Source organism: Arctopsyche grandis, chromosome 9, assembly GCF_051622035.1.
Source record: "Arctopsyche grandis isolate Sample6627 chromosome 9, ASM5162203v2, whole genome shotgun sequence".
Classification (NCBI taxonomy): Eukaryota; Metazoa; Arthropoda; class Insecta; order Trichoptera; family Hydropsychidae; genus Arctopsyche; species Arctopsyche grandis.
The window spans coordinates 10156671-10168673 of NC_135363.1; the positions used below are offsets into that span (position 1 = coordinate 10156671).

General features: G+C 35.5%; 2 protein-coding genes across 2 annotated transcripts in view; both read left to right on the plus strand.

The window, feature by feature from the left end:
- Window positions 1-1687: 1687 nt before the first annotated feature.
- Window positions 1688-5770, plus strand: Mcm7 (minichromosome maintenance 7). Its single transcript, XM_077438927.1, has 15 exons — window positions 1688-1791; window positions 1958-2061; window positions 2143-2283; window positions 2359-2483; window positions 2557-2648; window positions 2731-2957; window positions 3032-3214; window positions 3292-3476; window positions 3551-3872; window positions 3944-4110; window positions 4184-4350; window positions 4426-4537; window positions 4613-4714; window positions 5296-5416; window positions 5497-5770. Exons 1-15 carry the CDS (start codon window positions 1752-1754, stop codon window positions 5575-5577), a joined length of 2169 nt encoding a protein of 722 aa, XP_077295053.1. The 5' UTR covers window positions 1688-1751; the 3' UTR covers window positions 5578-5770.
- A 3160-nt stretch (window positions 5771-8930) lies between these two features.
- dally (division abnormally delayed protein) overlaps window positions 8931-12003 on the plus strand; it is an 83331-nt gene continuing 80258 nt past the window's right edge. The window contains exon 1 of the mRNA XM_077438586.1: window positions 8931-9430. Within this exon, the coding sequence (XP_077294712.1) occupies window positions 9244-9430 (187 nt within the window). The 5' untranslated portion in view covers window positions 8931-9243. The remainder of the gene's footprint in view (window positions 9431-12003) is intronic.

A 12003-nucleotide genomic window follows, 5' to 3' on the forward strand; every position in this document is an offset into this window, starting at 1 on the left:
TGCCATTACGTATGCTGCCATCTCTTTCACAGACCGTCTGTTATCGGTGAAAAAATGGTCTGTGAAAGAGATGGCTGCATACGTAATGGCAGAGTAAACGAGATCATGGTGAACAGACGGGGTGAGAAAGAGATGGCCGTATACGTAATGCCTGGAGCGCATCATCGGTTTACGGAAAATCTGTGAACGAGATGTCGTGTCACCATACGATACATGCGTACGCTTGATATCAGAAGAGCCCCCAAGAGTTTATTCAAATATAAATTTAACGATATCCATAAAACTGCTTTCAGAAATTCGTTTTCCTTAAAATTGTAAGGAAAACGAATTGTCTTAAGTGTATGAATACAATATTTTTGTTTTTTTCATTCTGTAATTACTGCCGCTAGTATAGAATGAACAAATTGAAAATTAAAACTAATAAAAGCAAAAGTTCCATCAGTCAATTCAGACTTATTGAACTAGAAGAAGCTCAAAAGAATAATTTTATAGCAAAAAGCAAAGGAAATTTAAAGGCAAAGAAAGACTTTTACACCATTTGCACCATTGTGGCCAAACATATTAGTTACATTTATTTATTTTTACAGGTATTCACTATTCACCCATACATTTTTACATTAAGCAGGGCATCTATGGTCAAACATTGTGCAGAAGTATTTTAAGTATTATACAAGGCAAATACAAATATCAATTAACATCCACAGATACATCTGTAGAGATATAGCACGACTTGTGATATCACCTATTTCCCTCATCGAACCTAATCTGTACAAATGACATCATTGCGTCCTCTTCTCGTACACGAAAGTTAGCCGTGGCTGAAATACTTCGTCCAGCTTACCCATAAAGGCGATTCAACTCGCTCCAGATACGCAATCACGGAGTACACGGGAAATCCCAAGGAGCTACTCAACTACGCATCAAACATCGAACACAAAGGAAGACCTCAACCCCGTCGGAATCTTCCAGAACGTGATCTCACCAGCCCAGCTACGCGTTGCTCAAGCAACACATTTATAAACCAGTGCATCGTCCCCAGATGCCAGTGAGCTTCAGGAACTCGACCTAGCTCGTTCCAGTGAATCCTTTACCTACTTCGCTGTACATACAAATACACCTGTAATAATCGAGTAATAAAGTTCCTCTTCAAAATTCATCTGAATTTCCATAGGCTGGGAAACGGTCCAATACCTTCAACCCCCCTATACATCCATAGTAAAAATTTGCAGCATTTTATACAAAAAAGCGAAATTCGAAATGCTGAAAACTTACTATACCTATGTAAGAAAAAAATCAAATAAATGGACAAACTCTTATAGGAAACGATCGACATATGTAGAGTCACATATCCAAGGTCTGGCCAGGAGGAACCGGTGAGATTTGATCCCGTGACCACTTTGTTCGAAAGCATTGTATGCCAACCATTTGTCTATGGTGCTCATTAAAATTCATAAAATTTTTCATTAAAAATAAATAAATAATAGGGGGCTCTTAGATAAATTTTATATGCAGGCCAAATTTTTCTAGTTACGCCACTAATTAATTATTGACCACTTTGATTTTAATTAACTAATGATTTAAACATGTTAATATTTGTAAGTCTAGCTTTAACAAATAGCAAAGGAAAGAACAGATTCAGTTAGAGAACGTTTCCACGCTATTATACATATGTATGTGTTTCGACCAAGGACTGAAATTTGATAATTTAGACCACACCGAGTGTCGGCTGTCAGTTGGCATTTGGCGCCAAAATGGTCGCAATGGGGACGCGTGACTATGCAGCTGACAAAGGTAAATTCTTCACTTTATATACTTCTTATTTATTTTACTGTCTCTTGAAACCTCACATGTTTATGAAACTCGACCATTGAGCTTTTCAACACCTCGTGGCTGTCCAAATAACTGCCACATACAAAACTCACCCGACTCATACGTTTATACGACTTGTTTATTACAGAAACATTCAAGTCATTCCTCACGGAATTCTGTGCCACCAATGATATCGGCCAGAAAATATTTAAATATGCCCTACAACTCACAAAGTTGGCACATCGCGAGCAGGTGACAACATTACTATCCGTTTTGTATGAATTAACCATTTCTTGTATTGACTAGTAATTAACACATTTTTTCGCATCCAAGGTTTCATTGGTTGTCGAATTGGATGACTTACACGACTACAATGATCAGCTGGCGGAAGCCGTTATTGAAAACACTAAAAGATACCTCAATATGGTATCGGACATTGTCTATGAACTATTACCACAATACAAAGAAAAAGATGTAAGTGTTTGGCTTGTAATTTTGTTTTTCAAATATTAAACAATTTATCTGTTTTTAATTAAGTTCAAATTATAGACTGTAGCAAAAGATGCCTTAGATGTATACATCGAGCATCGCCTAATGTTGGAATCTCAGAATAGACACGTCGGAGAACAGAGAGATCCACGTAATAAATACCCCCCAGAACTGATACGTCGATAGTAAATATATTTGTTTTATATTTAAATTATTTGTTGTATCAATTTGTACTCATCCTTTGTCTCGACCTTTCAGCGAAATATACTTCAAAGATTTGTCCACAAGCAAGTCTGTACCCATCCGTGAAGTCAAAGCTGAAAACATAGGAAAATTAGTCACCGTCAGAGGTTTTATTTTACTTTATATGAACATACATATATATATTTGTAACTCATTGTAATAAATTTAAATTATTTTGTAAAATCTTAGGAATTGTGACACGTTGTACTGAAGTTAAGCCTATGATGTGTGTTGCAACTTATACATGTGATCAATGCGGGGCAGAAACCTATCAACCAGTTCATTCGATGACTTTCATGCCACTCGGTACATGCGTCACCGATGACTGCAGAGTCAACAAATCAGGCGGTAGACTCTACCTTCAAACTCGTGGGTCACGCTTCATAAAATTCCAAGAGATTAAAATTCAAGAACATGTAAATTTAGCCATTTTTTTAATGCTTTATCCAATGAAGTATGAACTGTATTAAAAATTATTATTCGATTTTAGTCCGATCAAGTTCCGGTCGGCCATATTCCTCGCACTTTAACTATATACTGCCGAGGAGAGACCACCCGACATGCTCAACCCGGAGATCATATAAGCGTTACTGGAATATTTTTACCCTTATTTAAAACGGGCTTCCGTCAGATCGTCAGCGGATTGCTTAGTGAAACTTATTTGGAAGCTAATGTAAATTATTTAAACTATAATTAATATAATTAAACTGTTATGTTAGACTATTTATATTATACATTTTGCTTTTAAAGGCCATCACTTCATTGAACAACACTGACGACAAAGACGCAACACAAAACCTGACCGAAGAAGAAATGGCAGCACTCACAGACAACGCGTTTTATACAAGACTAGCACAAAGCTTAGCTCCGGAAATATACGGTCATGAAGACGTGAAGAAGGCTTTATTGCTACTGCTTGTCGGAGGAGTGGACAGGTTCAGTACATTATTTAAAGCATTAAATTATACTATTTTTGAATCAAAATAAACGAATAATGCTTTACTCACAGGTGTCCTGAAGGTATGAAGATCCGTGGTAATATTAATATATGCCTCATGGGTGATCCTGGTGTTGCCAAGTCGCAACTGTTGAGTTACATAGATCGTTTGGCGCTTAGGTCTCAATATACGACAGGTAGGGGAAGCTCAGGAGTCGGTTTGACTGCAGCCGTTATGAAAGATCCAATTACGGGAGAGATGACATTAGAAGGTGGAGCTTTAGTGTTGGCCGATCGTGGTGTCTGTTGTATTGACGAGTTCGATAAAATGGCCGAAGTCGACCGGACGGCTATACACGAAGTTATGGAGCAGCAAACCATCAGTATTGCAAAGGTTGAATCTTAGTTTACAATATGTACTAATACTGATATTATAGTTTTTATTAAATATTCGTTCAATTTTAGGCTGGTATTATGACGTGCTTGAATGCTAGAGTTTCCATTTTGGCCGCGGCCAATCCTGCCTACGGTCGGTACAATCCTAAGCGTTCAATCGAGCAAAACATTCAATTGCCCGCTGCTTTGCTTTCCCGTTTCGATCTTTTGTGGTTGATTCAAGATAAGCCAAACAGGTATGTGTAACATGGCTTGAATTTTATTTTGATTTAATTACTCATTTGTTTATGAATGCTTTTTTTATCCTAGAGATAAAGATTTGGAATTGGCTCGTCATATCACATTTGTCCACACCCATAATAAACATCCCCCGTCTCAAGTGAAAGCTTTGGATATGGGTTTGATGCGAAGATATATCGCTTTGTGTAAAATGAAAGAGCCGTATGTCCCTGAAGAGTTGACTGATTATATTGTTTGTAAGTGGATGTTTTAGTGCTAGAGTTTGAAATAATTTGGATTAAACACTAATAGTATGTTTATTATGATTTTAGCTTCATATGTTGAATTGAGAAAAGAAGCTCGTAACTCAAGAGACATGACTTTTACATCGGCAAGAAATTTACTTGCAATCCTTCGACTTTCAACGGCACTAGCTCGACTTCGGTCAGTTACATAAAAAATTGTTTTAATTACTTAATATACTGAAACATATTTTTCAACTGTTGTAATTTGTTTTAGCTTGTCAAATGTCGTAGAAAAGGAGGATGTCGAAGAAGTGGTCAGATTGCTTGAAATGTCTAAACAGTCACTAATGCACGTTGAGGATCCGAATATGCACAGGTATTATTTTGTTTTGGGAACATTTTAAACGTCAATTTTATAAAATAAATGTACATTAAAAAAAAATTGTGTTCATTTCAAAATGATGGATACAGATTGCATTAAAAAGTTTGCTTTGATCATTGAAAAAAATATTTGCTACTTAAAAAGTGGATGATATGTGCATTAAAATGACAGATGAACTTTATCGGCAATGTCGCAAATACTAAAATATGGACCAACGTTTGAATAGGTTTTATTTATTTATGGTTTGGTTAGGTTAGTTTAAGTTAGGGTTGGTTTTATTTATTTAAGATTACATATCACTAGTGAGAAACAAAAGTAAACACTTTTGACAGTTCACAGTTGTCAATAGTGAAAGACTATCGTTGCCACTTTGTATCCATTCTAATGCTAAAATCAATTTTTTCGAATGATCGTTTAATATTTATAATGCCGAAATATTTTATTCGATGCACAATACGAGATTGTTTAATGCAACAAAGTATTTTTCTCAATGTACAGTTAAATCGTACCCTTTTGAGTTCATACTTTTCATCTGTCGTAGCTACATTTTTCTAATGATATGCTTTATTTTGCAGACATATCAACGCTTCCGATAGAATTTTCGCATTAATTAGAGAACTGGCTGGATCAAATAAATCTGTGAAAATCAATGACGTCACTGAAAGATGCATTGACAAAGGTTTTAAACCCGATCAGGTAAATATTGAACTTTTAACTATTTACTTGGGTATTGTTTGCAAAAAATCATTGCATTGATTTTCTTTTCATTTCCGCAGGTTGATGTGTGCATTGAGGAATATGAAGAGTTGAACGTGTGGCAAGTTAACCAAGCGAGAACCAAAATTACATTTATATAAGTGTGACCTTATTATTTATATAATATTATAATTGACCTATTGATACTTAACTGTCGCTTTTTCGATTTCGATTTTTTTTATTAGTATTTTATCGATAAATCAAAATTCAATCTATAGTGATAAGATTGTCATGTTTTTTTTTACTATTTTTGGTTACTGTATGTTTTTATGATAAGATGAAATAAAACTGATAAAAACAAAATGTGTTATATATTTACATTAACCTTTAAAATTAATACTACATTATTTCTACTAATGTATGTAAAAATATGTTGAATTAAATTTTCATAAATTCTGAACGTAGTGTTGTTTTACAATTAATGGAATTAATTGTTCGATAGAGTGAAATCACATATTCTGTGGCCATTGTAATTTTTAAATTGAACTCATTGAAATTCTTTCGCATTTTCAATTTGGTCATATGTATGCAGTCTTCATTGTTTGAGACTTTTGCATCGGAACCGGAAAATCATAAGCTTTCCGCGCGGAATCCTGATTTTACTAGTCCAACGCTTCTCAAACTGTGCTAAAAGATGAAGTACATATATTGATCGTACGAACGATATTCATATTTACGCGTTTGTTGAAATTATACGACTAATATTTTCAATAGAGCAGGATATTAATTAATAATTATGCTATCACTGAGAATATATGTACATAGATATTATTTTTCATAAAGATATGCAATAAGTAAATCAGACTCTAAGGTGAGGAATTAGACTATGTATGTAATTTTGACATTTACCAAGAGCTTTAGGACTAAGACAAAGCTCCAATTTTTTTTTGGAAAACCTCCCCCCTCCCCATCTCCGGTTCGGTCACAAAGCACTCGCCCAAAAATCACTAAAATATTTATAAAGGAACATCTAGCAGCTGAAAATTCTATCATACAAACGATATCTATCATATTAACGAGAACTCGAGTGCGAAATATTCCATATTCGCGATTTTCATGACAAAAATTGTCTTTTGGGCAATCGTAATGTGACTAATAATCCAATTACCGTTTGAAGTTCAGTCTGTATGTAATTAAGTAAATAAATAAATTAGAGACAATTTTAAGTCTTGCCACTGAGACTTTTTTAAACCTTTAAACCTGAATTTCTAGCTTTAGAAGAACACCCCTGGAAACAATAGCCCATTGCAAAAAGAAACGGCATAAACAAGCATTTACACAGACGAAGCAAATTCGATTAGCTCTCAACAAGTACACGCATGTTTTTCTAATGGTCAAGTGAAAGTGAATACAACAGACAGCCGTAGGAGGGCATTAACAAAGGGATATTTTCCAAAGGACTTAAAGAGCGCTCGGAACATGAAATAAAATTTCTTACGAGGAAAGATACAATATAATCAAAATATTTAAGGGTTTCGTTCAAAGCTTAGACTTGGAAGGAACTTTAGTATACATGCAGGTCATTTTTTAACTGGATATTGTTACCACGAAAAGAAGTCGAAATCCTACAATGGAAAATAAGCAATTCCAATTCCGAGAATTATTAATGAGCAAAATTTGTTTCTTAATGTCATTTGCCAACTAATAAAGAAACTCTAAAAATGGCCCATTTTGTTAAATTCTAAAAGCAAACCAACAAAAATCCTTGTCATATTCGGATTTAGTGAGTCAAATTTAGTAAAGATTGATAAGATTCCGTTCCGGTAATTTCTTTTGTTGCTCGATGTTAACAAACGTATTTAATGTAAATAATTCACAGAAACTACATATAATAGATTTCATATATGAGCTCATTACCTTTGAAAGTGGTATAGGTTCATTTTTCTTCATTTCGAAAAATATTTCGCAAAACATTAAATATAATGTTTTGCAATTAACAATAATTTAAAAAAATTCTATCGGTGACCAAACCGCGCAAAATGGCAAAGTTTCAAGTCGATCGGAAGAGTCTAGAAATATTGCCTGAATAATTAGCGAAGTGAAACATAAAATAGCCTTATAAAAATACTAGTGGCCTACAATACGTTTATTCTGCTTTTCCAAGATTCTGGACATATCGAATTAAAAGAAGCAATAATAATTTGTGAATTAAGCTAAACAGAAATAGTGTTTTTGATGGCGCTAAATGCTCAGACTTACGTCTATAGTGGAAACATTGGTAGCGAACAGTATATATACATAAGTTTTTCGATCATCTGTTATTATTAGACACCGGACCCACAGCGCGCCGTCCATTGTTCAATTGTTGTAAATGCTTTGTTAAAGGTTCACTGAACCTTTTTTTTGCACTCTAGCTTTATAAATAGAGCCAAACCGCCCCGATTCCTGGAAAAAGTACGGTCTGTATCCGTAGTCTAGATATTATTAAGGATAGGAGCTCAGGTGCTATTTCCCAGGAAAGAGGGGTTGCCTATTGTCAATTTCTACTGTCAATCTTTTTTCTTGCTCTCTAGCTTTGTAGGACAATATAAATTGACAATAGGCAACCCCTCTTTTCTGGGAAATAGTACTCTAGCGCCTATCCTTAGTTATTAAGTTCGTACGTTTTGTTGGCAGTATTTTTACATACAGTGTATGTCAAATCGAAACGATTATTATAGGACGGCGAGCGTTATCTCACACAGACACACAGAATAGCGCTATTATATATATGGTGAAACGTGGGCCCAATTTCCAAGTTTTGCACCAGGGCGCAGATTGTTGATGATATTATAAAGGCCGGATAACCAAGGTGCCATCTTGAAAAAAACGGACCCAGAGGGTGCTGTCTATTGTTCATTGCATTGTAAAAGGTTCGCCGAACGTTTTTTTTTTTTCGACTCTAGCTTTGTAAATAGAACTAAACCGCCCCGATTCCTAGAAAAAGCACTGTGACTATGAAATAAAGCCACTGCCAATCTTCAGGACGACGATGGGCAGTAGTTAAAAGTGAGGTGCATATAAAAAGTAACCACTCATCGAATTACAAATGTATGTATATTTTATCGGTCTCCGTGACGAGCCAGAAAGTTAAATTACAGAAAACACAAATATCGGAAGGCAAAGATCGAAAAAAGGGTGCATGGTAAACGGTACATACTCATTTAATTTGCGCGAGCAGGATACAACAGGAACAAGAGGAACAGGCTTTTCCTCCCGTATTAATGTGCGCGCGTAGAATACGGGAGAAAAAGCCTGTTCCTCTTGTTCCTGTTGTATCCTGCTCGCGCAAATTAAGTGAGTATGTACCATTTACCATGCACCCTTTTTTCGATCTTTGCCTTCCGATATTTGTGTTTTCTGTAATTTAACATTCTGGCTCGTCACGTAGACCCATATTTTATATATATATACATACGAGGAAAGGGGATGGTGGTGGATGTGGGGGGTGGGGGGTGGGGTAGTGTGCGCGCGCCACAGTTGTGCGTGCGCTGTCGCAATATACATGTGTAGAGGTGTGGAGTGGAGTGGAGTGGAGTGGTGTGGAGTGGTGTGGTGTGGCCCACCGGTCAGTCTCGCAGTCTGGCAGTCTAGCAGTGCGGCACCGCGGTAGACGGTGGGCCACAGAGAGTGGCGGCTATTGTAGAGCGCGAGCGCGAGTCGGGGTCGGGTCGAGTCGAGCAGAGTCGGAGCGAGCCGAGTGTCGGTGCGGTGCGGTGCGTGCTGTTAGTCGGAGTAGAATCGCGAGTAGTGTGGTTCGGGCGATGGTGCGGGCGTGACGTGCCGCCATGAGAGCGCGGCTCCGCGCGGATCCGTCGATACGGCCGCCCCTCGGTCTTGTCGGCGCCCTGGTGCTGGTCCTGGCCTTCGCCGCCCTCCTGCCCCTGGCCGACTCCAACCCTGCGCCCTGCGCCCCCCTGCATCATCTGCTCGCCTCCAGGAACACTTCCAACGCTCCGGACACCGCTGTGCCAGGTAAACATTTCCCCGCTGAAAATTCGAATTTCCCCTGCAGGGGAGCCAACCCACAACACGCCACGTGCTTCGTTTCCCTCGCGATACCCTTTTTATTTGCAACTCGTGCACTTTCTTTTTCTTCTCTTATTCGGGTTTACGAAATGATTGCACGCGCGCCGTTTCCAAACTGTTTCAAATTTATTTTACGTGCTCAAATAATATGTCAATAAATTGATGCACTGCGATTGAAACTTCGCTCGAGTAAATTTTGGCTTTCGAATTACATACAATATACGTACTTACATATGTCGTCGGCTTGGTGGCAGAAAGCTTTTAGTCAAAAATCCTTGTTCTGAGAAAATCGACTTTTTCGAAAAGCAAAAAGTTTGAAGCTTTATTTTGTGACCTAAATCATGATTGATTAAACTAACCACTATATGAAATATGTTAATCTTAATTAATTTGAACGTGGACATTTTGATTTTTAAATGCTTTTTATTATTGCTAAATTATATTCACATCGCATCTTTATCTATTTTAATAGCTACTGATCTACTGATTATTTTCTATTTTACAATTTTATTTTATTTTTGTTAGTAATTTAAATATTATATTATTCTAATGTTAATGTACAGCATAATAGGAAAAAGAGCACAAAGACCTATTTATAATTCTTTACAAGCGTGAACATATGTATGTAACTAACTCTGTTCGTATTGAAATGTTTAAATTACGTCAAAAATAAATCGAATATGAATCAGCTTGTTTTTTTACAAACCTCTTCTTACTTTCACTTACGATCACTAGGGTTGAAATCTACCGAGTTGCATTATTGGGTTTAAACCAGAGAACTGCTATAATTATTTATATAATTTATATTAAATGTTTTAATATTAAATTTCTTTGGTTTAAACAGCCATTTTTTAACTTTCTTTCAAGCTTTCTACCACTAAACCGATGGTTTATATGCAATTTTTTTCTTCCCGTTGCAGTCAAATAGTGCTGTAACGAAATTTCATTACAACGAACCAATTGAAAATTAATCCCTTGAAGTTCGTTATAATGAGATTTAATCGCAGTTAGCATTCAAATATCATTCAATCGATATTTTTTTATTAAAAAAAAACAAATGAATTTTTTTGTTATAAAATTGTTTATTTTATTTAAAAAGAAAATGTGTTTTGAATTTGGTGTTAATTAAAATCACATTTTCACATCACACAAATATATGGTATAATACATTTTTTAAAACAACAAAAAATACGAGCAGAAATACACAAACACATATTTTACAAAAATTATTGTATGATACAAATTAATGTACCTACATTATATACTATATACATAAATATAAATTAAAGTGATCAATATTAAATACATGTCAAAATTTCTCATTGAAATATTTCTGTATCATATTGAAATAAATTAAACATTATCACGGTTGCCATTATGAATATCGATTGATGAGTGTTTATCGGAAAAATTGCCGTGTTTTAAAAAACAGTTTGCTTAAAAATAAAAAAAATTGAATAAACATTAAAAATTTTCCTCTAATGTTTGAATCCACTTTTTACATTCCACAATCTTGAAATACATATAATTAATATATACAGATTAAATTAACTCAAGGTTCCAATAATATTTTTCAGCTGTTAAGTTAATACAAATGCAACATTAATAATATCTTCACAACCAGTCCGTTTCCCAGACATTTCTCACTTGGGTTGTGCCAAATATGATTATAGTTTCAATTAACCCAAAAAGATTATTTCAATAATAAATATTGGCATCGATTCAATTGATAAGTTGATGTGTAAGTCTATTCGTTGTTTACGTTGAAGTCATAATATAATATATTATATTTGCACTGAAATGAAAACTCGTATAAAATAAATGGAACAGCTTGCGTCATTTTTTTTTTTTTTAATTGGACATACATACATATGTACATACACATTTTGACCGAAAATTGCATCCATTCGTATGCATCATACATAAATCGGGACTGATTGTAAATATTTTTAATTATCAAATATGTGAAAATGCTTTAAAAACGTCGAATTAATCCGAGCGGCTTGTCAACCACCGGTTTGTCGGCGTCTTTTGCACATTTTTAATGGTTTTCAAAAGTTGCCGCGACCGGTTTTGCCTCTACGCCGAATCGATGTGGTTCTAGACGAGCAACCCTTTGAAATTATCGATTCGTTTATTTGTTTGCCCTTCTACAAAACCCTGCAAATGGACTTTTTGCAAGTTTTTATTAATTTCACTTGGTTAGTTAGATGAAATTCCTAACTGCGAAATTTGTGAGCTGATTTTGAACCCATCCCACTCTTTCGATCGCTTTGATATTTTACCGAAATGCGGGGTTAGTTATCATTAAATTAAGCAAATGTCTCCAAAATGAAGCACAAGGAATTTAATGATTAAAAATTAAATCCGTCAGATCGACGTGATGACAGCTGACTATTCAAACGCGCTTTTCTACCACCCCTACCTAACTTCAAAGGTTACATAGTTGAACAGTTATAACTTATAACTGTTCAACTATGTAACTTTTTAAGTTATAACTAGACTCCGGACCCAAAGCG

What these genes read in the sequence shown, in the direction of transcription:
- Mcm7 (XM_077438927.1), top strand. Translation starts at nt 1,752, where the DNA reads ATGGTCGCAATGGGGACGCGTGACTATGCAGCTGACAAAG. An exon ending in AAACTTATTTGGAAGCTAAT is followed by an intron (nt 3,215 to 3,291) that starts GTAAATTATTTA and finishes TTGCTTTTAAAG; the next exon opens with GCCATCACTTCATTGAACAA. An exon ending in GAGGATCCGAATATGCACAG is followed by an intron (nt 4,715 to 5,295) that starts GTATTATTTTGT and finishes TTTATTTTGCAG; the next exon opens with ACATATCAACGCTTCCGATA.